Source organism: Neoarius graeffei, chromosome 26, assembly GCF_027579695.1.
Source record: "Neoarius graeffei isolate fNeoGra1 chromosome 26, fNeoGra1.pri, whole genome shotgun sequence".
NCBI lineage: Eukaryota > Metazoa > Chordata > Actinopteri > Siluriformes > Ariidae > Neoarius > Neoarius graeffei.
In genome coordinates, this window is record NC_083594.1 from 4,886,699 (window position 1) to 4,914,308 (window position 27,610).

Below are 27,610 nucleotides of genomic sequence, written 5' to 3' on the forward strand. Positions count from 1 at the left end.
TCTCTCCTGCTCATTTCCTGTCTCTACACTGTCCTATCCAATAAAGGTGGAAAAAAAATCTTTTAAAAAAGAAGGTTCTGAGTTCGAGCCCAGCGGCCAATGTGGGCCTTTCTGTGTGGAGTTTGCATGTTCTCTTCGTGTCAGGGTTTCCTCCGTTTTTGCGTGGGTGCTGTGGTTTCCACCACAGTTCAAAGACATGCAGTTAGGTTAACATGAGGCGGCCTTGGGCTGAAGTGCACTTGAGCGAGGCACCTTCCCCCCCAACTGGTCCCTGGATGCTGTAGCGTAGCTTCCCACTGCTCTGGGTATGTGTGTGTGCTCATTGTTCGCATGTGTGTGTTCACTGCTTCAGATGGGTTAAATGCAGAGGAGGAATATCAGTGTCTGTGCTTGAGTGTACATGTGACAAATAAAGGCTTTTTCTTCTCCTATTATTATTATTGTGCAAAATATTATTATATTACTGGGCAGCATGGTGGTGTAACTGGTTAGCACGGTCGCCTCACAGCAAGAAGGTTCTGGGTTCGTGGCCGGCGGGGGCCTTTCTGTGTGGAGTTTGCATGTTCTCCCCGAGGGTTTCTTCCGGGTGCGCTGGTTTCTCCAACAGTCCAAAGACATGCGGTTAGGTGAATACAGGACGGCCTTGAGCGAGGCACCAAACTCTCAACTGCTCCCCGGGCGCTGTTAGCATGGCTGCCCACTGCTCTGGGTATGTGTGTGTGTGTGCGCTCATTGGTCATGTGTGTGTTCACTACTTCAGATGGGTTAAATGCAGAGAGGAATTTCACAATTGTATGATGAATAAAATTGTGCGGGCGGCACGGTGGTGTAGTGGTTAGTGCTGTCGCCTCACAGCAAGAAGGTCCTGGGTTCGAGCCCCGTGGCCGGTGAGGGCCTTTCTGTGCGGAGTTTGCATGTTGTCCGTGTGGGTTTCCTCCGGGTGCTCCGGTTTCCCCCACAGTCCAAAGACATGCAGGTTAGGTTAACTGGTGACTCTAAATTGACCGTAGGTGTGAATGTGAGTGTGAATGGGTGTCTGTGTCTATGTGTCAGCCCTGTGATGACCTGGCGACTTGTCCAGGGTGTACCCCGCCTTTCGCCCGTAGTCAGCTGGGATAGGCTCCAGCTTGCCTGCGACCCTGTAGAAGGATAAAGCGGCTAGAGATAATGAGATGAGATAAAACTGTGCTTTCTTTCTTTTTTAAAAATATTTAAAATGTCTAAAATATTTATTAATAAATATTAATGTATATAATAAAATGGCCATGAGGTGGCAGTAGAGCGTTTTTTCTTCTTCTTCTTCTTCTTCTTCTTCTTCATTGCTTTCCTTCTCTTTGAAACTCATCCCAAATTAAAAGTCGTTTCAAATTTATTTGAACGTTTGCTATTTGCTTTGCTTTTGCATTTTTGGGTTCACAGTATACCATACCATTTATATTTTAGAGTCTGATATTTAAAAAAAAATAAGTATTATATGTATTGTATTATCCACGTATACACATTTTATTCCTGGAGTCGAATCACGTGACATGAAAAGAGTATCACATGACCTGGTGAGCTTTGTCGACAGAGAAGGGAAGAGAAGAAGGGATGAAGAGGGTAATCAGTTCAAAAACTGCACTTTTCATGAGTGATTTTAAAGTGAAAATCCACTAAATGTGAGTAGGAGCCATTGTGTAGTTGTAATTGAGCATTATAAAGTTGTTTTGGATGCATATGAAGGTGCTCCAGGCTCAGTGTTGACACACACTTCTCCACTGGAGTGTGAAAGGCAGAGTGGGCTCCAGGTTCCTTCACTGCAGTGTGTGTGTTTTTTGGTTTTGTGTCCTTCAGAGTAAACCCAGTTCTTGGAGATCTACTTTCCAAGAGACTTCAGCTCCAGCCATAATTGTTCCCACCTGACCTTCTAATCATTTGATCAACTCACAAAGGTGTGTTTTGGTTGAAGATGAAACCTTCAGGAAGGTAGATCTCGAAGAAGAGGATTGGTGAGCACTCATTTAGAGTGAATTAATGGTTACGAAACATACAGGTAACTTAAAGAGCAACCTGTTTATTATTTCACTGCAGCGCCACATATTAACACCACCACCACCGTCATCGTCGTCATGACATCGTGGGATCAAAGAATAGCTTCTTTTTTATTGAGTCCTACTCAGTTTTTGTCCTGCACCACCTCTGAGACTTTTTTAGCTGAAGTTCTTGACAACTTAAGGGATGACAAAACAAATGACAGCAAGAAGGTAAGTCAACACTGATATAATTCATAATATTATACACACACCAGTGTTGTACTGGGAAATACGCCACTCGTATTCAGGGCTTTGAACAAGAATTTTTTTCCTATTGGTTCGTTCCGAACAGAAACAGAATTTTAACGTTTCCGGTTTTGGGTTCCACCATTAAATAGACGTTCCCGAACCGGTTAGAACAAAAAAATTTCGTTCCCGGAACGGTTGATTACGTTCCCTGTCAGCTGTTTAACAAATGGCTATAAAATTATGTCTCTGTCTCATCCAGCTTAAGCCAAATGTAGGCTAATTCTATTACAGCCTTCATTAAACAAGACAAGAAATAATTCAAAACAATTATTATTTCAAATGTTGGCGATTTGGATTCTCAGTATGTCTTCCCATCTACACAAACAGAAAAAGTGCCAAAAATGAAAGATAATTCGTTTAGTGTGTTACCAAAGGCTAGTCAGGCCCTATGCATTGATAGGCTAACAGAGGTTAACGTCATTTAATGTTTGCGAGCCTCTGGACAAATATATTGATATCGTGTTTGAAATTGACGTTTTTGAATAACGGTAGACTGCAATATTTACCTCTTATTTAAGATGTGGAGACGTGATAGTAGTCCACCCTCCCGCTCTCTCCATTCAGTCAGCGACCGTCACACAGGAAGTGAACCCCAGCAGGTCATAGAAACTTGCGCAGGAGAAGAATGACTTTTATTTGTAGGCTACGGAAACTTTGAGGAACGAAATAAAAACCGGTATTAACCGGTTACCATTATTTTTAATAAGCGTTTCTGTTCCGGAACATAAAAAATAATAAAGTTTCTGGTTTCGTTTCTGTTCCATGTGAAATAGAAAAAGTTTTCGTTTTCGTTCCTTGAACCGGTTCAAAGCCCTGCTCGTATTTTTTATCCGAGCTCCATCCGGGACATGGAGAATCAAAACCGTGACATAAATCTCTGTGTCACTCATCAGAAAATCGATGAAGTGTTTTGTTTTGATAAATTTGGGGACTTTTTGTTTGTGAATGTGTCGATATAATAAACCGAAAATCACACATTGGCTTGAAGATATGAAGTTTATCTTCTCGTGTGGAAAACCTTGCATTTTTCCGACAAAATACATCACGGATCTGAGTGACATATTTAAATAATATTAGCTGGCTTTTTTTGTGGTATATCAGATATATTCCATTCAGCGAGCATGATACTGAACGAGTCGAAGACGAGTAGCTGAATGGAATATATCTGATGGACCACAAAAAAGCCATTATTATTATTATTCATACACATTCCTTTCGGGTGTTCAACGCGTCTTTTTCTTTCAAAATTCTCTCAAAATCTTCCGTATTTTAATAAAACAAACCTGGCGGCCATGTTTGTTTACAAATTGTCACAGTCGCTCACTCGCTAGCGTGGAAGTTTTATGTCTCTGACATGTAACGTCATGCTGTCTTGACAGCCATGCAATATCGTAAACCATATTCAACACTCATTCTGCATTGGGTAGAGTGACGTAATAGACGTAGGATAAGCGATATGCTAACAATATTGCACGCTATCGAACCAAATGAATGAAACCTGCGAGAAGGGAATAGAACACACGTTTTTATTCCATCGAAAAAGTGTCCCGTATGGATAATAATTCCCAGTATTCCACTCCAATGACGTCACTCCCAGTGTTTTCCCACTGACTTGTCAAAATGGCGAACCGGTTCAGAATTAACATTCTTGCGTTTTTTTTTTTTTTTGTGGATGTGTCCATATAATATAAAGAACATTACACGGTGGCGTGAGGATATGAAGTTTATCTTCTTGTGTAGAAATGTATCCATTCACCACTCGAAGATAAACGTCATGTCTTGGCACGACCAGGTAATATTTTTGTTTACTTTATATTATTTTTCATTATTATTTAGGCACCTCCTACTGTATTAACTTTTTTAAAACACAGTTTAAACTATACTCAGCAAAAATAAAAACTTGACACTCATTATTTTTCAAATAGTGTTTAGAAACTTTTCTTGAAAGAGTTCTTGTTGTGATTATGGTTAAATGCATTGTCAAGGGCATTACATCACACATTCATTCTACTGGTCGGGCCTACGTAGCACGTGCGAGAGCACTGCACGCTAAAATCACGTTTCCACGTGACACAAATGACGTGACCTATTGATACACGTGCAATTGATCTCACGGTAGCAGAGTAGAGTGTCATCTCAGAAAAACAAGGTTTTATGGTTAATTATTCGTTAATTTGCAATGCCACGACTGTCAAACATTCAGCGTGAACGTGCCATTGGCATGCTGAATACGGGAACATCCGTCACTGACGTTGCGAGGGTTATGGGATGCAGTCGACAGACCATCCATAATCTCCAGACACGTCTCCATCAAACTGGCACCACAGCCGACCGTAAGGAACCCTCCACAGAACTTGCAGGAGCTTGGTGCCATGTTGGTACAAATATGGCGGCGCATTCCCCAAGCTGTGTTCAGACGCATCACCCAATCCATGAGGAGACGTTGTATCGCAGTTGTGAACGCCCATGGAGGACACACCTGATATTGACATGATTTCATTAAGTTGTGACTCACAGTTTTTGATCATGGACATTGTCGTCGCATTTCCGGTGGAACCGATTCCATGACAAACATGATCTGTATGCTATAGCATCTTTAATGACAAGATAATTGAATACAATCGTTATTTCAAACCTATTTTCCAAAATGTTCAAATTATTGACTTTGAAACGAGTGTAAAGTTTTTATTTTTGTTGAGTATATTTGATTTGGTCTTAATTTAAAAAGAAAATCTTAATATTATGTGATTTCAATGCAAACGTTTCCACTTCCTCTGTGTTATGGGTGAAAAAAATGATTAAAAGCGTCTGTTTTATTGGGATGTAATGACGCGAACAAATTCCAATTCAATACGATATGATATATGATTCTTTCTTTATTTTTAATAAATGTTGTAAAATAATTAAACCTAAGTAGCCACAGGTTATAGCGGAAATGTCAGGAAGAATAAAGAGGATTAGAAGCTGTTTAGATGATGCACGGTATATTGGGAGCATTTATATATAAATAAAAATCAGAAAAATTAACTTTGATATGTTCCATGAAAATGTAATACTTTTTCCTGCCTCTCCTCGTGACGAGGAAGTGGAGATGATTGATTTAACAATAACTCATAATCCCGTGATGCATAAAGAGAACCATGTACAGTATTCTTTCCTGAGGATCTGGTTTCATTCAGAAATGCGTCACATTGTGGACAAAAAAACAGCAGCGAGTATGGAAATTGTCAATTAAAGATGTATTTTGTTTTTGTACCTTAATATTGTGAATGTGTACCAAAAAACCCCACACCTGTGTTCACATTAGAATATTTAAAATCATTCGTCTTTTTATACTAGATCCTCCTGCTGTCTGCATTATTGGATCATCCCACGGTCCTTTGCCCGACCACATCATCAGGAGAGGAGACGGCGCAGGAACTTGTGTCAATCCTCAATGTTACTCCGCCCAAATCCGTCAATCTAAAGTGCCATCTCATTCTGGCGATCACCAATGTCTTGATATGTACATTGTGCTTGGCTAACCAGACAAAAGTCGCAGAGGACTATTTGGACTTCCTGTTCTTGTTGATTCAGGACACAAACGATAACGCAGGTGGTCCGAGTCTCCACTCTGTCCGAGCCGCTGCTTGCGAGTGTCTTAGAGAAATGGAGACCTGCCAACCAGGCCTTCTGTCGCAAAAGCTTGAGGCTCTTTATTATCTTAAGCAGCAGGAAACCACCGTTCTGCATCAGTCCTATAGCACGCTCTATACGCAGGTGCTCAAGAACGCAATCTGGATTTTGACCCAACAAATAGACGTAGATAATGCTAAGCTTAGGAGCGTCTTAGCCGGAAACGAAGGCTTCGCGTGGAAATCTGTCAAGTTTGGCAAGTCTATCGGCATGGCGCAAGTTCCCCAGCTACCGACGACGCTGGATTTCAAAGAGCTGAAGTCTATAATGTCCTTGCTCTTGGAGGAATCCTACTTGATGACTGCTTCCTCGCAGGCTGCTTTACTCCGGGGACTTGTCGAGATAGTGGCGATGGTACCAGGCATCTCTCCGGCCATATTCAAGTCTCAGTTGCTCAGGCTTTTCGGAACGACCGAGGTGGAACTAATGCACGCCACGCTATTTATGAAAAGTATGTTCACTGATGGCCTCTTCACGGCCGAGGACGAACATTTCTTGCTCAAGCGGCTTGTCGGAATGGTGCAACATCCCCTACTGAGAATTCCCGAGAAACTCTTTTACATGGACTGCATTCTTCACTTTCCTGAGAACAGACCCATTTCGAGCAGCGGCGAGGAGTGCTTGCCTGTCCTCATCACGCCTCAGCTTACTCTATCCCTCTTCCCGACTGTGTTCAACGACAGCACCACGATGCTTTGTAGACTCAACCTCCTCTGCCTGGTACACGTCGAGGCAAGTGAGGAAGAGGACGGCCAGGGCGTGGGATACCTCATTGATCACGTGATGGCTTTGCTCAGAATAGTAGACAATCACGGAGGCAGGGAAGCAGTGGTGACGTCTTTTAGAGCGATTTTTCTTTTCCTCCTGCACTTCAACCACATGGAGAACCTCTCCAAGAAACTTGCCCACCGCTTACGCGAGCTGTATTCCAGAAACTGTCACCTTGCGCCAAATTTGATCAACCTCACCGATCGAATCCAGGAGCGCTTAGAGGATTCGATTTGGTCGGTCCAGTTGTTGAAAGCTCTTCAAAGGTGCATTGTGGAAATGCCTCCTTTGCAACTGACCCTTCAGAGTTTGGGTTGGCACCTTAAAATCTTGGCTCGAGTGGCACGGGAGAGTCAGATCACCCAGAGGAGTACCATCTGCTTCCTTCTCGATATCCTCGTCAACTCCAACCTTTGCGAAAGGAGAAGCTGGAACGTCGGCACCGCCATTCTTACGGTATGCCGCAACTTGCTCCAGCACCCAACGCTCAACCAGATGTTCATTGAACTGGCGGATCTCCTGCAGCACATGTCCAGACACTACGAGGACACGGATATTCAAGACCACGCTCGGTTCTACTACACCCTTCTTACCAACTTGTCCTCAGAAAAACTTGCTGGAATCCTTGCCATAACCCCCATTGGAGGACAGGCGAAAGTCCGATCGTTGTCGGCTATCAGTGAAAGTGAAGAACTTGGCCGTTGTTTGACGGTTCTTCAGACTGAGAGTTGTGTCCTTGAGCTTATTAAGGTTCACAAAAATGGTTCTCAGGATGCAGTTCTGAGGACAGAAGTCCAGACTGGGAAGGACTTGTATGAGGTTTACCAGGAGCAACTCAAAACCCCGGGCTTTGCCTCAGAGGTCACTTTGAAGTACAACCTGACTCACGCAAATGCAACAGATCCGAGATTCGACCGGATCTTCACCATATGCTTGCATTTTGACGTTAACGTGTTGCACTACGCAGACGTGAAGGACATCTACGTGCCGTGCCTTTTCAGAGACAGGAAGCCACATCAAGTCGGCGTGACTCTGAAGCCGCATCACCCATACCCGACAAATTTACGAGTGAGCGCCATTTTCACCACGGAAGACGGCCAGTCTTGGCACACTCATCTCCCTGATGTTAAAGTGTCATTCCCGGAGATATTTCTCCCCATACCTTTACCTCTAGGTACATCGCTCCAGTCCAAGGCGGATGTGTTTGATCGGATTTGGGACGCTATGTCCTCAGGGGAACCTTGCACTTCAGAGACGAGCTTGTTTTGTTTTAAGACGGGAAGCGACACCTTGGCAGATGTGATCAAGCAGAATTTCCAGGGTTATGTGATTTCACGAGAACTTGACGAGTGGAAGGTCTTGTTTTTCCTTCCACCTCTTTATCATGTTTTGTTGACGATCCGAGAGGGTGAGGACGCTGTTCAGGTCAGCATCGCGACAGACAACTGGGAACTCCTGCCTCATGTCAACTCTTACTTACAAACCATAACCGCGCCCTGCAACAGGACAACCGACGACAGACAATGAACTCATTGGCGACCCGTACTGTGATGTCATGTTGAATTTTAATTGAATTAACTGAAGATGCATTTTAATCATGTTTGTATTACCTTGAGAGTTGATTGCACTAAATTATATTTTTGATGTATTTACTTGTCCAAAACGAGCTACGGTCCAGAATGATGTATAATGAAGAAGTAAATACTTGCATCTGATTGAATGTAATAAAACAAATCGCACACTTGCATTTTTATTCTTTGTAAATGACAATAAGATTTTCAAGTAGCATTATTGATTGTTGTACTGTTCAGGCAGATCATACACGTGTTTTACACTTTTTTTCCCGCAAAAAGCTGCACAACTTAGAACTACAGTAAGTGACTGGGAGAAAAAAATTAATATTACAAAATGTTACAAAGCACCGACACTGGAGACTCCTTCCACAAAATACAACTCTCCTTACAGAACATTTTACACAATTCCCTGTGTAAGGTGTTACTACAATGTTAACACTTTCTGACCAATCAGGAATGAGAACTCAACAGCGCTGAACATTCCCATGCCCAAATCCATCCCAGTCGTATCTAAGAAAACCAAAATGCCTTCTTTATGACCACGTTATAATAGAACAGTCCCTTATCACTGCACATTAATTCTAATTTTATAAATTAGTATAAATACGGGGCGGCCCGGTGGTGTAGTGGTTAGCGCTGTCGCCTCACAGAAAGAAGGTCCAGGTTCGAGGCCCTTTCTGTGCGGAGTTTGCATGTTCTCCCCGTGTCCGCGTGGGTTTCCTCCGGGTGCTCCGGTTTCCCCCACAGTCCAAAGACATGCAGGTTAGGTTAACTGGTGACTCTAAATTGACCGTAGGTGTGAATGTGAGTGTGAATGGTTGTCTGTGTCTATGTGTCAGCCCTGTGATGACCTGGCGACTTGTCCAGGGTGTACCCCGCCTTTCGCCCGTAGTCAGCTGGGATAGGCTCCAGCTTGCCTGCGACCCTGTAGAAGGATAAAGCGGCTAGAGATGATGAGATGAATGAGTATAAATACGAAGGTAATTATAGGAAATCGTGCGTGCTGATTGGTCGAGAAATTCAGACTATTTTTCGATAATCACCTCGAACGACTCGGCAAAATGGCGGCTGATCGCTTCGTCACCGTGAGTGAGGAAGAATTACAAATTATGAAAGAAAACGCTGTTCCTAAAATAAAGGCACTAAAGATGCTCCGAAGTTTGGTCTAAAACCATTCAAAGGTAAGGTGGAATTGTGACTTATTTTATCCATTTTAAAACAAAGTATTTTACGTGACTCAGCATACAGTGGGGCAAAAAAGTATTTAGTCAGCCACCAATTGTGCAAGTTCTCCCACTTAAAAAGATGAGAGAGGCCTGTAATTTTCATCATAGGTACACTTCAACTATGAGAGACAGAATGGGGGGAAAGAATCCAGGAAATCACATTGTAGGATTTTTAATGAATTAATTGGTAAATTCCTCGGTAAAATAAGTATTTGGTCACCTACAAACAAGCAAGATTTCTGGCTCTCACAGACCTGTAACAACTTCTTTAAGAGGCTCCTCTGTCCTCCACTCGTTACCTGTATTAATGGCACCTGTTTGAACTTGTTATCAGTATAAAAGACACCTGTCCACAACCTCAAACAGTCACACTCCAAACTCCACTATGGCCAAGACCAAAGAGCTGTCAAAGGACACCAGAAACAAAATTGTAGACCTGCACCAGGCTGGGAAGACTGAATCTGCAATAGATAAGCAGCTTGGTGTGAAGAAATCAACTGTGGGAGCAATTATTAGAAAATGGAAGACATACAAGACCACTGATAATCTCCCTCGATCTGGGGCTCCACGCAAGATCTCACCCCGTGGGGTCAAAATGATCACAAGAACGGTGAGCAAAAATCCCAGAACCACACGGGGGGACCTAGTGAATGACCTGCAGAGAGCTGGGACCAAAGTAACAAAGACTACCATCAGTAACACACTACGCCGCCAGGGACTCAAATCCTGCAGTGCCAGACGTGTCCCCCTGCTTAAGCCAGTACATGTCCAGGCCCGTCTGAAGTTTGCTAGAGAGCATTTGGATGATCCAGAAGAGGATTGGGAGAATGTCATATGGTCAGATGAAACCAAAATAGAACTTTTTGGTAAAAACTCAACTTGTCGTGTTTGGAGGAGAAAGAATGCTGAGTTGCATCCAAAGAACATCATACCTACTGTGAAGCATGGGGGTGGAAACATCACGCTTTGGGGCTGTTTTTCTGCAAAGGGACCAGGACGACTGATCCGTGTAAAGGAAAGAATGAATGGGGCCATGTATCGTGAGATTTTGAGTGAAAACCTCCTTCCATCAGCAAGGGCATTGAAGATGAAATGTGGCTGGGTCTTTCAGCATGACAATGATCCCAAACACACCGCCCGGGCAACAAAGGAGTGGCTTCGTAAGAAGCATTTCAAGGTCCTGGAGTGGCCTAGCCAGTCTCCAGATCTCAACCCCATAGAAAATCTTTGGAGGGAGTTGAAAGTCCGTGTTGCCCAGCGACAGCCCCAAAACATCACTGCTCTAGAGGAGATCTGCATGGAGGAATGGGCCAAAATACCAGCAACAGTGTGTGAAAACCTTGTGAAGACTTACAGAAAACGTTTGACCTCTGTCATTGCCAACAAAGGGTATATAACAAAGTATTGAGATGAACTTTTGTTATTGACCAAATACTTATTTTCCACCATAATTTGCAAATAAATTCTTTAAAAATCAGACAATGTGATTTTCTGGATTTTTTTTTTCTCATTCTGTCTCTCATAGTTGAAGTGTACCTATGATGAAAATTACAGGCCTCTCTCATCTTTTTAAGTGGAAGAACTTGCACAATTGGTGACTGACTGACTAAATACTTTTTTGCCCCACTGTAGATAAGTGATACAAGTCTGCGCTGTGACTTTATTACATTTGCATGCTGCTTTGAATATAATTAAACATATATCACCTGCGTATTTATACTAAAACAATTATCCACCTCAGGCTCAGTGAATATCGGTGAATAATAACCTCGACTTCATCTCCGTTATGAGGCTCCGTCCGTACTTTCAAAACCGCAGTCTGATATTTTCCCATAAAGACAGAGCAAGCAAGGTTAATAAGGAGTTTATTATACATCTCTTATTTCTAAAATTAAACGAGATGGTCATTATAACGAGGCGTGACGCTGCTTTCAGTCACGTCATATTTGTAATGTACTGTAGTTGAGTCGCGCATGCAGAATAAACGGCTAGCGGTTTCAAAATGAATTTACTTCTCCACTTGAGCAATACATCACAAATGTTCTGAGAAAGATAAAAATATAGTCTGTACTGGTTCATTTTTTAACAAAACGATGCTGGATAATGAAATTTTTTTTTTTTTAAGAAAAGGCACCTTGGAAAGAAAGTCCCGTCATCGTCCACGGGCATTACAGGAAAATTCTGCTCGCCAAGGAACCAATCCGAGCGCATGATTTTCCCAGGAGTAGCTCGTGCCAGATAATATTCACTGAGCCGGAGGCGGATAATTATTATTAATGATCAGATTAGACTTATAATCAGGTTATTTGATGCATGTATGCTGTTAATCTGGCTTGAACCTGTAATAATAAATCCCGTCCGTTCTTCTGTAGGTTTCGTACAGATCACAGAATACCGACTCGCCCGTGTATCTGATTACTGAATAGCTTGTAAACGTATTTATATTGACTTTCATTTTATTTATTTTTTTGCAGTTATCAGATTATGTTGTATATGCACGGGCGCACACACACACTCAGCGTCCAGTCAGTTTGAAAGACCGTCAAAGTTTGGTTCTGCGCTGTCCAGAAGAGCGGCTTGTCTGTTCAGGAGTTTGTCCATGACACTGATGTCAGCTTCCCGTTTTTCAACCTCGTCCAGCGGAGTCCAGGACATGTCGTACTGCAGTTTATAAGCACCAAGGAACTTGTGTGGACAACTCGGACCCCATTCCTAAACAAAAAACAAAACCCATCAATTGTTATGAAGATAAACGTGAAGTTTCATACACCAATGGACGTGCATGTGTGAGACAGTTTTCAATTTCAGAGGAATCTACGGTATATTTAACAGTTATTCCATGCAATCGAGTCGTACATGAGCTGATGGCTGATGAGGCGCGTAGCACCGAGTTGTCTATAAGCCGTGTACGACGAGATTGAGTGGAATAACTCTTTTATTCTATCCACATTCAGTGGATTTTGAGAAACAGGGCATTTTTATTTTTTGCAAATTCGATAAATAAAAACTTTATGCAAAACACCCGACAAAATCATTTCCGCTTAGAATGTAAACAAACCGGCGAAATGACAGGAGCAATTTCTGAAAAATGCGATAATAATAATTCTTGGAAAATTAAAAAAAAAAAAAAGTTCTTACCATCAAATACTTTTATTCAGAGTGCGAATTACCCCACCATAATTGGGGGGTACCATCATGGTCCACTATCATATCAATCGCCCCCCGGTCCCATCCCGTGTCGTCTACGGAAGTCGGTGTCAGTAACTCAACACAATAACTCTGAACAATAATTTTTAATGTCATTAAGAAGCATGACAAACCATACAGTACTACCACAGAAGAAAAACAGCAGTACAACCTGATAACCTTCTTTGTCAGAACAAACTGGGTATCAACACTACAAATGAGTCACATACGGTATATACACACATGCAGAACAGTCCTGCTGAATGTCCTGCTGTGCCTCTCCTGTCTGCTGGGAACCCATTTTCTTTATTCACATGAACAGTGTATAAAACCGAACTGCACCTACACTTGTACTGTAATTGTCTGTAGATCTTAGTGCTAATATTTACTACTTACTCTTTTAGCACCAAAAAAATGCCTGATGTCTGGCCCTTTTCTTTTCCTCATGTTTGGCCTACTGTCTCTGTGAATAAACTCAAACAGGGTACTCAGATGAAACTATGACTATCTTAAAAATAATACAAAAGGAATGCAAGTAAAAACAATAGAAAACATCCATGTACTCGGCTATTTTGCCTAGGCTCGCCTACTACCTGGCTCTTTTTATGTTGCCCCCAGTCCCCAGAGGTTCTGATTGTAATTTTATATAGGCTTAGCGAGGCCTACATCAGAACTTCTTGTGCCTAATCACACACACACAGGATGGGCCTATGTGCCAAATGAATTTCAGAAGGGCACAATTTATTCATGATAAAATGAGAATGGAAACATATGGAGTTCTTCTCCTTTGAAATGAGAATCGTTTCTATACCACACTGTAATAAGCTTGATTTAAATAGAGACTTAGCTTATCTTGCTAACTAACGTTGGTAACTAACGTTAACGTCCGTCCACTGTAGCCTTCTGGCCTCAGTGGGTAAGTAATTAAATGTATAAAGATGTGACATGAGCTGAAAGAACAAATCACTTTAATAAATGAAAGTTGTAAAATAACACATTTTCAACAGGCTAAAAGTTGGTTAGCAACTAACATTACCAATGCACGTCTTCTGCTGCAAACCACAGACTGTATAAATTGCTGCAAACCCATGGACTGTATCTGATGAATCAACTGAATACGGTGTGGACTAGAAGCTATTGCTTCTAGCGCAGGGCTTTTCAAAGTGTGGGGCGCGTCTCCCCTAGGGGGCGCCAGAGTTCTTCGGGGGGGGGGGGGGGGGGGGGGGGGGGGGGGGGGGCGCAACGTGAGGAAAAATAAACCAGAATAAGTTACTATTGCGGACATTTAGCGAACTTCAGCTAGCCTTTACCAGAGACAAAATGGATTGATTTTTAGTACCTAAAGCTACAGTGAGTGAGGAGACAGAGTCTGGGCCAAGCAGAAAAAGAAGGAAGTATGACCACGATTATTTAAAGTTTGGATTTTCATGGACTGGATCTGAAGATGCTCCACTGCCACAGTGTGTTGTCTGCCAAGAGGTGCTAGCTAATGATGCTATGAGATGTTTAAAATGTGTAAAACAAGATGTTTAGAAAAAAGCACAGATGTTTAAAATGTGTAAAAAAAAAAGATGTTTTAATAAAGCTCATATGTTTTAAATGTGTAAAAAAAGATGTTTTCAAAAAGCACAGATGTTTAAAATGTGTAAAATAAAAAAATAAAAATATGTGTACAACACCCATTTTTTTAAATACGAATGGAGCATTAAGTATGGACCCTTTTCACGTGACGTCACGACAAACGCGGCCGCCATTTTGGACATGTACTACCAGTAGTTTACCGCAGCCAGCATTGAGGAACGGCCGCAAAGAAAGTGTTTATTTTCAGCAAGACTTCCATCATGCCACTATATTGTTGTGCACCTGGATGTAGTAACCATCAACAAACAAGGCAAGGGTTATCATTTTATCGGATCCCGGTAGATGCTGACCGACGGAGAAGATGGATAGCAGCACACCAACGCTTGTGTAGTGACCACTTTGTTGGAGGTAAGACGAATAAAATTAGCCAGAAAAGGCATTACATTGCTGTTAACATTCTGTGGCGGTGAGTGTGTAACCAAATAGGCTAAAATAACCCATTGTAACCTCTTTGTTCTTCTGTAGTAGCTATTAGCTAACGACATTAGCTAGCGTTGTGTTCCTTTGCTGTTGGTAGACTGTAGGACAGATCAGAGGCAGTGTCCTACAAACAGCGCTTAATTTGAGGGGGAGCAAGCCGGAGCGCGCTCCGGAACCTCGGGCGTTGGCTCCGGCAGCTATTTACACTGGATCCGGTGATCCGACACCTCTTTTGACTATGTAACAACAAAAAAAAATAATAATAATTAAATAAAAAAATGCAAGTTTATTTAGTGTTAATGTCTGATTTTGATATCTGTCTTGTTGGTGATTTCTCTCATGAAACGACATCCACAAAATATCTGCAGATGAACTTAATTTGCAGTGTTATTACAAAACATGCCCAGAAGCGCAGCGCCGCGCCCCCCTCCCCCCCTCTTTTTTTCCGCACCGGAGCCGCTCATCCTCTGCGCTCCGGGACCTCCCACTTTACAAATTAAGCACTGCCTACAAATAAGTGTTCAAAACAAGAGGAATATGTATTTGTCTCTTAAATCCAGGCCGTTCCCTGTAATCTGTAACAACGGTTGGAGAAAGTAATGGCAAATAGTGAGTGCACAAACCATAGAAGGTAAACTGTACACAGCGCCAGGGCAGTGTGATGGTATGTCTACTTTTAGATTGTGTTAGCTTATCAATGAACACACTCGTCACTCGATGAGTTTCACGTCTTTACGACGGATACTTAAATGTGTGTTAGGTATTATTGTTGCAGTCTAAGCAGTCATTGTAGCAGCTAGATGAGCGAGAACCGAAAGGGTCTGTGCCATAAACCGTTATTTCTGTACGGCGTTGCTAATGTGTCGTTACTGTTGTTATTTCTCCCTCTGCTCGCCCTGTAAATGCCCTACGTCGCTGGATAGCGAAGGTGTTTTCTGCATCTCGCTCCTTTTTCTTGTATGTTCTCCGTTTGTCGCCTTCCTCGCATTCAAACCAATTCGAGCCGAAGTCCGCTACATGTCCAAAATGGTGGTCGCGTTTACGAAGGTCACGTGACTGAAAAGGGTCTATAGCAACAACAAAAACTGTGTGTGTGGGGGTGGGGGCGCTGTTGTTTATTTGCTCTCTGTGGGGGGGAGGGGGGGCTGACTCTCCCACACTTTGAGAACCCCTGCTCTAGCGCGTTCTAGCGCTGCGGTGACTAAAAATGGTACGGTCCACAATAGGGGTGTCTGTCTGAAATCAATTTACATTAAAATGTTCCTACAATAAGAATGCCGAATGGGAGTTGGTTTGAATTATATATTCCTTTTCACAATATCAGAAAAAATATCCCCCCCCCCCCCCAAAACTTATATTTTTGTCTCTTTGGGGGGTACTGGGTCTTCATTGGGGGGTACAGTACCCCCCGTAATTCGAACTATGCTTTTATTCCATATTTTGTTGCTTTTTTTATTTTTGGGGTTTTGTTTTCGTATAGAGTTTTTATTTCATCTTCGGTTGGTTCAGCAACACGCACCGCCATTTTGTTTTCTCTACTCACGGTATATGAGCTGATATCCTAGTAGTAGAGTAGCCAATCAGAGCATGCGATTGCTCATATCCAGTGAATGTGGATAGAATAATTGTGCTTTTCCACCAGACAGTACAACTTAGTTCTAATGTTTCGTTTTTACTACGGTACAAGTCCAGTGCTTCCTCCTACCATTATATTTGAGGGGGTACGGAACAGGACCATCCCTCCCTCAGTGGGACCCCATGCCCACACACACACATTTTAAAGTCCGGAGGGAACCTTGAGTGCAGTTCATCTCATCTCATTATCTCTAGCCGCTTTATCCTGTTCTACAGGGTCGCAGGCAAGCTGGAGCCTATCCCAGCTGACTACGGGTGAAAGGCGGGGTACACCCTGGACAAGTCGCCAGGTCATCACAGGGCTGACACATAGACACAGACAACCATTCACACTCACATTCACACCTACGCTCAATTTAGAGTCACCAGTTAACCTAACCTGCATGTCTTTGGACTGTGGGGGAAACCGGAGCACCCGGAGGAAACCCACGCGGACACGGGGAGAACATGCAAACTCCGCACAGAAAGGCCCTCGCCGGCCACGGGGCTCGAACCCGGACCTTCTTGCTGTGAGGCGAGAGCGCTAACCACTACACCACCGTGCCGCCCCCGAGTGCAGTTCTATTGTAAAAATTGTTCTAATTATTCTTCTAAAAAAAAAAGCGAAGACTTAAATATGTCTCCTTTAACTGTTTGTTTCGGTCCAGATGCACTGTAACAGGAGCCGTAGGAAGGGGTCCAACAGGCCACCAGCCTCATCCAGCACCCCCCCATCAAAAAAAAAAAAAAAAACCCAGTAAACTTTGGCGAAACACTAAAGTCACGCCTTACTGAAGCACCTGTGCTGAATTTGGTACCATGAACACGGTTTCCATTCCATTCCTCCGAATACTATCTGAGCCACACCCACCACAACATGTGGGCGGAGCTGAAACGGTTCATGATGTCTAAACACTCAGACAGACGTCCTGATTAACCCCTTTGACTGGACCTGCTTCTCTGCAGGCACTAAAATCTAAATCGAAACACTTCTCGCGCAAATCCGCTTTCTGCTGAATTAAAGCTGCCGTCAAATTTATCTTTCCATTTCATACATTCGGGACAAAACGGCTTCCAGTTCACTCTGTTTGTCCTAAGGAGTTGTACAGAAACATTACTTTATGCCTTGATTCAGAGACAGAACATGTACAGCTGTGCATTTATATTTTAGTTAACAATTCAAGTATTGGCACCCTTGGCTGTATTTTGGACTGGACACAACCAATCGGTGAAGGAGACGCCAAGATTCATTTGTGACGCCTCACCGAATCCAGGGACGCATGTCTGCCGAAACGAATCCGAGATAATCGCAAAAGAAGCTTTTTTTTTCGAAATTTGTGATTTTTGTTTTTTTCCATCATGTGCAAGTTGAGATCTTGAAGAATGCAATCAGTATTTCAGATAATAGATTGTTTTGTTGGAAAAGCATACATTTTTTGTTGCAAATTGTCTCGTTTTTGTCAGGACTGTAGCCTGCTGGGGGGTGTGGGTAAATTACCATATGGGTCATTCACATGATGATTTAAGTCTTTTGTTTTGTTTTTTCGCGAATCAACTGTATGATACAAGCTGAGCTCGTGGCTACTTAAGCTGCATACAGGCGTGTGATTTCACTATGGAATGAGCAAGCTAAACAGAGCGCAGAGGAGCTGACACACCACGAAGCAAACAGACGCACGGTAGTTACATCGGAGATAACCATTTCTAGCAAAAAAAACCAACCAAAAGGAAGCTAGGACTACATTATTCCATCGGAGGCACTGGTGTGTGCAAGGCGACGTTGCTCTTTCTGATGGGGTGAGTTTATTAATCTAAGGCTGTGTGGTTATTTTTGCATGTAACGGAGAGTGTTGTGGTTTGGTTAAGCCTAGGTCACAACCGGATGTACGATTTTTTGGCCGTGTGATTTTTGGCGTTTCCCAAATTGCTGCGGTTTTTTTTGTTCATGGAGAAAGATGCACGTTGGCCGTAAGTTTGTCTTGCAACCTGAAAAAAACGTAAGCGCCCATAGAGTTTGTTTGACATGACAAAGAACCTCTGCGGCCGGTCTGCGGCTCGAAAATCAGCACATCACACGCGCGCTCTCGTGCGTTTCACGTGCGCTCTCCGTGTGTTTCTTGCGTTTTTTGCGTGTAGACCGGCTGTAGGAGCGCGTACTGTACGGCCGGTTGTGACCGAGGCTTTACATGAAACTAGCGTTGTGTTAGTTGTGTCATCATCGTGCTATCTTTCTTTCTTACGGTGTGAGTAATTTTTCAACCACAAAATGTTCAAGTATACTTTAGGACTTATTTTTGTACTTCATAATTGTTTTGGGCATACTTTGCATGGAAGGAAAATTGACGTGGTGATCTTTGTTTACATGAAAGAAAGTAGTATCGTGCTAGCTCGTAGGGGGTAGGGCTTTCCTTAATGTCATGCAAATGAGCAGCATTATGTGCCCGCCCTGCACCCAGAGTAACTGAGATGGAAAACTTTGAGGGCGATTTTCTCCCTTTTCTGTTTTAAGAAGTATACACTTTCAAAAGGCCACACATTCTTCAAATATTGTCAGATCTCCACATGGAAGGCATCATTGGAAAGCTTAGAAACTGTACTTTCTGAATCTGTCAATAACTCAAAATGCCCCCGGGCCGACATGTGTCCCTGGATTCTGGATTTGGGCACATTTATTTGTATTTTATGTTGTCTTTCACGACTTGTGCACGTCAAACCAACACTCGATAACCTCCAGAGAAACGCCTACTTTCATGGGTGGAGTCATGTGATTCAGCCGCGAGACGGAGAGCTGTCTGGTGGAGAAGCGCGATAACGAGCCTAAAGGTGGTCTTGTTATTAAATGAAACTGAGCAACAGCACAGTGAGCAGTGTACCTGCGGGGAGAGAATAGAGAAGTAACGCTGGCCGGATTCACGCATGTACAGGTAGTACATGTTTCCTGGTTTCTTCACAACATTGCAGGCTGCATGGTGAAGATCAGCGTCCCTCTTAGCGTCCTCTAACACCTGAAACAAAATACAGGATATTTAATGATTGGTTACATTTTAAAATCATATTAACGGTCTGTATGAGACAAAAAAAACAGCACTAATATATACTACAAACCCATACTTACAGGAAAGCAATTATTTAAAGGAAAACTGAAGGCAAATTTTTTTTTATTCTCAAAATTCTACTTCTCATTTTATTAAATATCGGAATGCATCTTTGATCGCTGCTATAGCAAGTTATGAGTGTTTGAAATATGCTATCAGTCCAAATGTCAAAGCAATGGCCATAAACGAGATTCGTTGAGACCTGTGCGAGACATCGTAGGACGGAAGTAAAACGTACAGCAGAAATCAAAGTGACCGACATCCGCCAACGTCGTCAAAAGACGCGCGCGCCCTCTTTCGAATGCTGACGTAATCAAGCCGGAAGTTTTGTTTGTTTTGATAGCAATCAGGAAAGTTTGAAAAAAGTTGGCAGTAATCGTCATTTAAACTCGTTTTTGTTCAATATTTCGTTTGGAAAACAGTTTTCAAAATGGCGGCACTGACACCTGGCTGACACTTCACTTCACGTTTCGAAGTCTTGCACAAGTCTTGTGAAGATCGCGCGGATAAGCGACGCCTGCCGTGGACCAAACAAACTAAATTCAACACGGCTAAAAACCGAACAGGCCGATAAGTATAATATTTAATTACAATTAGTTGCCAATACGAGTCGCGATATAAGGTTACTAAAACCGAAAACGTAATTGAATAACACGTTAATTAAGAAATAAAGCAAGTTTAAAAATGACTTCAGTTCTCCTTTAAAAAAAAAAAATTTAGATCGCTGTAGTATTAAGTCAGAAATAAAACCCTTTGGGACATGCTGTTACAGGAAAATAATCAACGGTGAGGTGATGTAATGTAATCAAGCGGCATCTTCCGACCAATCGGATTTGAGAATTCAGCAGCACTGTGATATAAACATTCCTCACCTTTCTCGCTTGCTCCTGCAGGTATTTTATTTGGTCAGCGATGACGGTCAACTTGTTGCAAGCATTTGCTCGGACAAATTCGTCTCCCTGAAGCAAACGAGGAAGCCGTGTTAATTAGAAGGAACAGAATAACATGTGAGGCTTGGAATGAGAACCCACTGTACCTTCTGGACCTGGTCAGCCAGAGCGACGAGGTCCATGGGATCTCCGACTCGGTTGGTGTTATAAGTGCTCACCAGCTCCAGTCCATTTGGATTGCTGTTGGTTTCCACCAGCGTGACTGAAACGTTAACAAGAAGGTGGTTAAAGTGCGAGGTAACGTTTGTCTGATTAGCTGGGTCATATAGTTACACAATGTAATGAATATTGTTAGCATGTTAACTTAGCTTTGCATGCAGTTTTGTTTGTAGGAGAGGTCTCGCTTGACTCAAGCAGTCCAGATTTTGTGCCATCATTATTTGTGTATGCCGAAAATCACAATTTTAAAGCAAGGATGGAAAGGTAAAATTGTGTGCCCTCACTCTAAATGCCAACTTACGTTGACTGCTCTAACCTAGCTCCCGCCCTGTTCAGTTTCATTTCTGCTCTCTGCCTCTCGCTTTTTACGCAGCTCTGATTTCTCTTAGCTGCACTCTTTACACTATCATTCCTTTCATGCCATCACCTCCTGCAAATTGCTGTTTAGTGTTGGTATTTGCTGTTGTAGCTAAAGCCACATTGCCATCACATCACTGGCATAATTTGATTAAAACAAAATGAATATGAATGTCCCATTGTTAATCAAGTTGTACATGCCCGCACATGACATAATCATATGCGTCTAAAGACTTGTAGGCACAAAGTTTTTCGTGGGTGTACACTGAAGTCTTGTCAATAAGGTACGAGTATATATTTGGCCACTGTATACCAGGGAACTTACTAACATCGTCCGTCCACTCTTTAATTAAATGCGGATCCGGTAGGCGATGTCCACTTGTTAGAGTTAACTTATTTATGTAGCATTCTCGATCTTGTAATGACAATTGTTTTGCATAATCTGACAGCTCATAATGCCGGTCTATGGGCAGTGCCATTGTTTCTGGGTCCAGGCTGCGCGCGCATCCTGGCAACGGTCGGTTTGTTTACAAACATGCGAAGGGGTCTATAGAGATCTTGCAGTCACGTGACCGGAAAGTACACAACCGCCATCTTGTCGGTCAAAAACACCACTGAATACTGCTGCACTCGTGTACAGAATGGATCAATTTCAACCGACGGACTACACGGCTCATTTTTCTAATGAACAGATAACTAGATACATGTCTAAAATAAACGATCTACAGATTTGTGACCTTTATGGCTTACTGGACGGAGTTTTCACGACCGGATTTTGAACTGCCAGCGGAATACCCGGACGTGTATAATTACCTCATTAACTTTCCCTCGCTGTTCAGTGGTGAAGCACTGCGTGCCTATAAATCTCTGGACAGTTATCTTTACAGAAATTCAGGATTTGTCAGCGACTCAGATGTGGCATCTTGTAAACAAGAATCCTCATTGGACGGGTAAGTCACTTAAGTATTGAGTATAGCACTGACCAGCCGATTATAGAATAGAATTAGGTAATTCCAAATCGTCCGTCTTGTTTACATGGATCTGGCGTTGGAGAGGTAGAGGCTTGGCAGTGGAGGTTTGAGTGGCTGTTTTCTGAGCTTAGTCAACAGGCCGGCTCTGCCTGCAGCCTCGCTTTTGCTTCCGCTCCCGGCGCCGCCTCCTTCGCTTTGCTTCCGATAACAATCCATGGAGACCCTGTTGGTCTCGCTATCTCGTCCGCAATGTTTTTTTTTTTTTTTTTCTCGTCCGGAATGTTGTGCATGTGATGGAAATCGCTACAAACCGTCATTTTCTGCTGGAAACCAATGTCCAGTAAGTCCATACGGTTGTAGTGGATATTGAAGTCCGGTACAGACGAACAACACGCAAAAATACACACAAAAAACATAAAAAACGTGCACAGGTAGGGAGAGCTTGTAGCCGCAGCCATTGTAGTAGAATTGTATATAGTAGGTTTTTCCAGAAGAAAAGGTAGAAGTAAAAGCAGAAGTAGAAGGCGGAATATGGCGTTTGACCGACAAGATGGCGTCTGTCACAATCTGGATCGGCTGTGACGTCACATGCAAGTGCTCCATAGATGAGCTGGAACTGGTACTGTTGACTTGATATGATGTGTATGCATGTTACATGTGAGGTGCTGCGTTAATCCCCTGGATATTTGTCTGTGTAATGGAATTAAAGGTTTTTTTTCTCCTCTATGTGTTTTATATCATTTTTATCAGTGAGACCAAAGACGATTTTCATGCAGGACATGACAAAGTATATTCTATTCTATATAGAAATTGCAGACTGATTGTTTGTTTATTTAAACCAAAGTGCTGTGAACTCTGATTGGTCCGAAGGTCTTGATTACAAATTGTAACAGTTCAAGGTGCTTTAAGAGAAATATAAGGAAGGCTGGAGAGGAAATGACGGTTTACAGCTGCTGATAACAGCAAAAAGTGATTAGAGGAACTAACTAGTTTCACTTGTGTTCCATCTTGATTTTAGATCCAAACAACTCAAAGCTCATATGTTGTTCAAAATTCAAAATTCCTCAGCGCCTCAATACTTGTCTTCTGTAATTCAAAATGTTACCCATAATTACAGTACAAGATTTAGGCACGCTTCTCTTCAGCTCCCCCGGTGTGGTCCTTTTGGAAAAACTTCTTTTCTGTACACTGCAACCAAAATTTGGAATGAACTACCTTCAGAAATAAAATCAGTAGAAAATTTTCCCCTGTTCAAGAAGAAGGTAAAACAGCACTTTTTTTTTTAATATTCTATTTGATGAGGAAGCAGCAGATTATGTGTATTTTTAGTTTCTATATTTTTTTATTTTATTCATTTATTATTTATTTATTTATTTATTATTATTATTAATATTATTATTATATTATGTGTTTTTTTCTCTTGTTTTTCCTGTTTTTCTATTATTATTAACATTATCAATATTGTTCAGTATTATTTGTTATGGTATTAGTTTTCATATTTTTGCTATGCTTCCCCATATACAGTTATACAGTATTGTCAAATTTTTTTATTTTTTTATTTTTTAATTGTGTGTAGCTATTTTTTGTCTGTGATAAGGGACCACAATGGAAACAAGTATTTATACTTTTTTGTGTCATCCCTGCCATACCTGTACCGTTTTTATTGTACGTTTATGGCCAAATAAACTAAACTAAACTAAACATGAAATAAATTCAAAGGAATAAACACTGACTATAATCAGCTTTGAGTTTGAAACAGTCAATAACTCTGTTTCAGCACAGCAAAGTTTTATGAGTCCTACTTATCCAATAGTGCACTTTATAACAGTAGAAAAAATATTAAAATAAATAAGTATGATGACAGGCCTTCACATTCACTTTAATCATAATTAATACATTATTAATACACTAATCATAGCTGTAACAGACTGAAAAGGATTGCTAGTTGTGTATTCAGACACCCAGCCTGCTATAAAACTGAGCTGTTATTTTTGTGACGCTACATTTCATTATTATTATTATCATAATCCACTGTGTCTGAGTGTGCGCATGCGCCCTCTTACCTGTCGTTAATTTGTCAGGTTGACTCGGTAAACTGACAGCTTTATCCATTTGGCAGCTCTAATTTTCACCCCTATTTTGCTGATTTTAAGATTTAATTCTAGCTAAAATATTATCAAAACTGTCGTTCAACCTCGTTCTGAATTCACATTTCATAACCAGAGACCGCAAATTCAGCAAAACAACCTCGCCAGCCTGCGTTTCCGGGGCTCTTTCCGGTTTTCAGTAGCCTTATTAAAACGCCTGATTAAAAACTCCAAAAAAAACAAACAAACGTTGGTTTCTCATAACAATAAAACGTTTATTTGGAGAATAATTCTGTAATATAGCTATTTTAAGTTAATGTAGGTTCATATTACTCACAAAAATGTTTTTCTTTTTAAATTTTTCATAAAATATTTGGTCTGGAAGTTTCGTGGGCTCATATGAACGGAAATATGATTACTATCAGACACGTTAACCGAGTCGCCATCTTGGAGAGGGCAACTTTTCAACGTGCACTAATAAAACAACTACAAGACTGGGATTTGTTTGTTTGCGTCAAGGCGATTCATTTGAGTGTAAATATATTCATTTTGGGAATGTTGTCATTGATTGATTTTATTTCGTAAAATAATGCGCAAAATGCATAAATATAGTGTACATTAAGATACACGGATAACACAAGAAAGTGTCTAACACTTATTTCCATTGTGGTCCGGCAAGAATCAAATGGCAAAAATAGGGGTAAATAGTAAATGCATAATGATATTACGTAAACAAAAAAAGAAAGAAAGAAAGAAAGAAAGAAAGAAAGAAAGCACAACTTTATTCATCACACACTTGTGAATTTTCTCTCTGCATTTAACCCATCTGAAGCAGTGAACACACACATGCACACACACACATACCCAGAGCAGTGGACAGCCATGCTAACAATATACTAATAATAGTAACAATATAATAATAATAATAATTATAATTATTATTATTAAAATAATAAAAATAAAATAATGATAATAAATTTGAACAAAGTTGTGCAATAAATATAAGCACAAAATGGACCAAAAAAATTAATACAATAGATTAAAAAACAGGGTGGCACGGTGGTGTAGTGGTTAGCGCTGTCACCTCACAGCAAGAAGGTCCGGGTTCGAGCCCCGTGGCCGGCGAGGGCCTTTCTGTGTGGAGTTTGCATGTTCTCCCCGTGTCCGCGTGGGTTTCCTCCAGGTGCTCCGGTTTCCCCCACAGTCCAAAGACATGCAGGTTAGGTTAACTGGTGACTCTAAATTGAGCGTAGGTGTGAATGTGAGTGTGAATGGTTGTCTGTGTCTATGTGTCAGCCCTGTGATGACCTGGCGACTTGTCCAGGGTGTACCCCGCCTTTCGCCCGTAGTCAGCTGGGATAGGATCCAGCTTGCCTGCGACCCTGTAGAACAGGATAAAGCGGCTAGAGATAATGAGATAAGATGAATGAGACTAAGACATAATAAAAGGATTTTGTAACTGTTGATAAAGTTGATCAAATAAAAAACTTTTAACCCTCTTTTTGAATGTCATTTTATGCATTCTCATGATGGTACCAGTAATTATAATGTTGACTTTGCTTGTTATATGAATAAATGTATAGTTAATAATAATAAACCACATTGTGAAGTTTGCGGACGACACAACAGTGGTGGGCCTCATCAGAGACAATAACAACCCAGCCGATAGAGAGGAGGTGGAGCAATTGGTGGGCTGGTGCAGGGAAAACAACCTGATCCTGAACGTGGACAAAACTAAAGAGACCATTGTTGACTTCAGGAAAAACCAACCCAGCCATGCTCCACATCTCCTCAACAACACGGCCGTGGAGGTGGTCAATAGCACCAAGTTCCTGGGGGTGCACATCACGGACAACTTCACCTGGTCTGTGAACACCGCGTCACTGGTCAAGAAAACACAGCAATGTCTGCACTTCCTGCGTAGGATGAGAAGAGCCCACCTGCCCCCGCCCATCCTCACTACATTCTACAGAAGCACCACAGAGAGCGTTCTAACCAGCTGTGTCTCTGTGCGGTGTGGAGGCTGCAGTGCTTCTGACTGGAAGACTGTGAGGAGAGCGGTGAGGACAGCAGAGAAAATCATTGGGACTTCTCGTCCCTCCATTCAGGACATTGCACCAAGGCGTTGCATGTCTCGAGCCAGAAACATCATCAGTGACCCCTCACACCCTCACTATAGACTGTTCTCTGGAAAGAGGTTCCGCAGCATTCGGTGCAGGTTCTGTAACAGTGTCCCCCCTGGCTACCAGACTGCTGAACTCCAAACCCAAACTCTAAACTTCTAGATTAGATTAGATTAGATAAAGGGGCGACATGGTGGTGTAGTGGTTAGCGCTGTCGCCTCACAGCAAGAAGGTCCAGGTTTGAGCCCCGTGGCCGGCGAGGGCCTTTCTGTGTGGAGTTTGCATGTTCTCCCCGTGTCCGCGTGGGTTTCCTCCGGGTGCTCCGGTTTCCCCCACAGTCCAAAGACATGCAGGTTAGGTTAACTGGTGACTCCAAATTGAGCGTAGGTGTGAATGTGAGTGTGAATGGTTGTCTGTGTCTATGTGTCAGCCCTGTGATGACCTGGCGACTTGTCCAGGGTGTACCCCGCCTTTCGCCCGTAGTCAGCTGGGATAGGCTCCAGCTTGCCTGCGACCCTGTAGAACAGGATAAAGCAGCTACAGATAATGAGATGAGATTAGATAAAACTTTATTGATCCCTTTGGGAGGGTTCCCTCAGGGAAATTAAAATTCCAGCAGTGTCATTACTGAATAAACAGAAAATAGAAAATAGAGAAAACTTCTAGATAAATTAAGTATTAACATATACAAATATTAAAAAATAAAATATGAAAAAGAAAAAAATCTAGCAGGAGAGGTAATGCACATTTATATTGCACATATTCTATTTATAACTTGAACATTCCAAATTCCACAGGTCACTTAATACTATTGCACTTTATAATATTTCTGCTGTTGCATAATTTAATTTAATACTCTTCATATTTATTTCTGTGCTGAGCCAAATTGGAATGAAATTTCGTTTGGTGTGCACTTGTTGCATAGTTTGTCTAAGTCTAATAATAATAATAATAATTCTTTGCCATTTGGTACAACAGGAACCATCTGCAGCTCAACACCTCGAAGACCAAGGAGCTGGTCATTGATTTTGGAAGGTCCAGACCAAGGTCACGACCAGTTCTGATCGAGAGAGTCGAGGTAGAGGCTGTTGGTTCCTCCAAGTACCTCGGGCTGTGGCTGGACAGCAAACTGGACTGGACTTGCAATACCAACCACTTGTACAGGAAGGGACAGAGCAGGCTATACTTCCTGAGGAGGCTGCGGTCCTTTAACATCTGTAGGAAACTCCTGTGGATGTTCTATCACTCCGTGGTCACCAGTGTCCTGTTTTACACCGTGGTGTGCTGGGAGGGCAGGACATCCAAGAAGGACACATCCAGGCTGGACAAACTGATCAGGCGGGCCGGCTCTGTGGTCGGCATGAAGCTGGACTCTCTGGTGACGGTGGCAGAGAAGAGGACTATGGACAAACTATTGAACATCATGGACGATGCCAGTCACCC

The 27,610-nt window shown here is 42.1% G+C and overlaps 2 protein-coding genes across 6 annotated transcripts; one reads left to right on the plus strand and one right to left on the minus strand.

The window, feature by feature from the left end:
* Positions 1-1,541: 1,541 nt before the first annotated feature.
* On the plus strand, positions 1,542-8,508 carry ap5b1 (adaptor related protein complex 5 subunit beta 1). Of its 5 annotated transcripts, none has more exons than XM_060909919.1 (4): positions 1,542-1,599; positions 1,834-1,988; positions 2,071-2,243; positions 5,661-8,508. In XM_060909919.1, the coding sequence occupies exons 3-4, from the start codon at positions 2,109-2,111 to the stop codon at positions 8,289-8,291; spliced, it is 2,766 nt and encodes a 921-aa protein (XP_060765902.1). In that variant the 5' UTR covers positions 1,542-1,599; positions 1,834-1,988; positions 2,071-2,108; the 3' UTR covers positions 8,292-8,508. The 5 variants fall into 5 exon arrangements, with proteins under 5 accessions (XP_060765902.1, XP_060765901.1, XP_060765903.1 ...); XM_060909918.1 differs by having other exon boundaries at positions 1,557-1,658; XM_060909920.1 differs by having other exon boundaries at positions 1,557-1,658; positions 1,834-1,965.
* A 3,494-nt stretch (positions 8,509-12,002) lies between these two features.
* Positions 12,003-24,230, minus strand: c26h1orf50 (chromosome 26 C1orf50 homolog). Its single transcript, XM_060910714.1, has 5 exons — positions 24,021-24,230; positions 20,557-20,672; positions 20,393-20,479; positions 19,299-19,430; positions 12,003-12,276 (listed from the first exon to the last, which is right to left on the minus strand). Exons 1-5 carry the CDS (start codon positions 24,067-24,069, stop codon positions 12,091-12,093), a joined length of 570 nt encoding a protein of 189 aa, XP_060766697.1. The 5' UTR covers positions 24,070-24,230; the 3' UTR covers positions 12,003-12,090.
* Between the last annotated feature and the right edge of the window lie 3,380 nt (positions 24,231-27,610).

Bases quoted from the DNA above. Each gene is read 5' to 3' on its own strand.
- c26h1orf50 (XM_060910714.1), bottom strand. From the start codon at position 24,069: ATGGATAAAGCTGTCAGTTTACCGAGTCAACCTGACAAATTAACGACA. The intron at 20,480-20,556 runs GTACAGTGGGTT...CGTTTGCTTCAG, and splicing joins TGGCTGACCAGGTCCAGAAG to GGAGACGAATTTGTCCGAGC. The intron at 19,431-20,392 runs GTGAGGAATGTT...ATTTTGTTTCAG, and splicing joins TGCAGGAGCAAGCGAGAAAG to GTGTTAGAGGACGCTAAGAG.
- ap5b1 (XM_060909919.1), top strand. From the start codon at position 2,109: ATGACATCGTGGGATCAAAGAATAGCTTCTTTTTTATTGAGTCCTACT. The intron at 2,244-5,660 runs GTAAGTCAACAC...TTTTTATACTAG, and splicing joins AAACAAATGACAGCAAGAAG to ATCCTCCTGCTGTCTGCATT.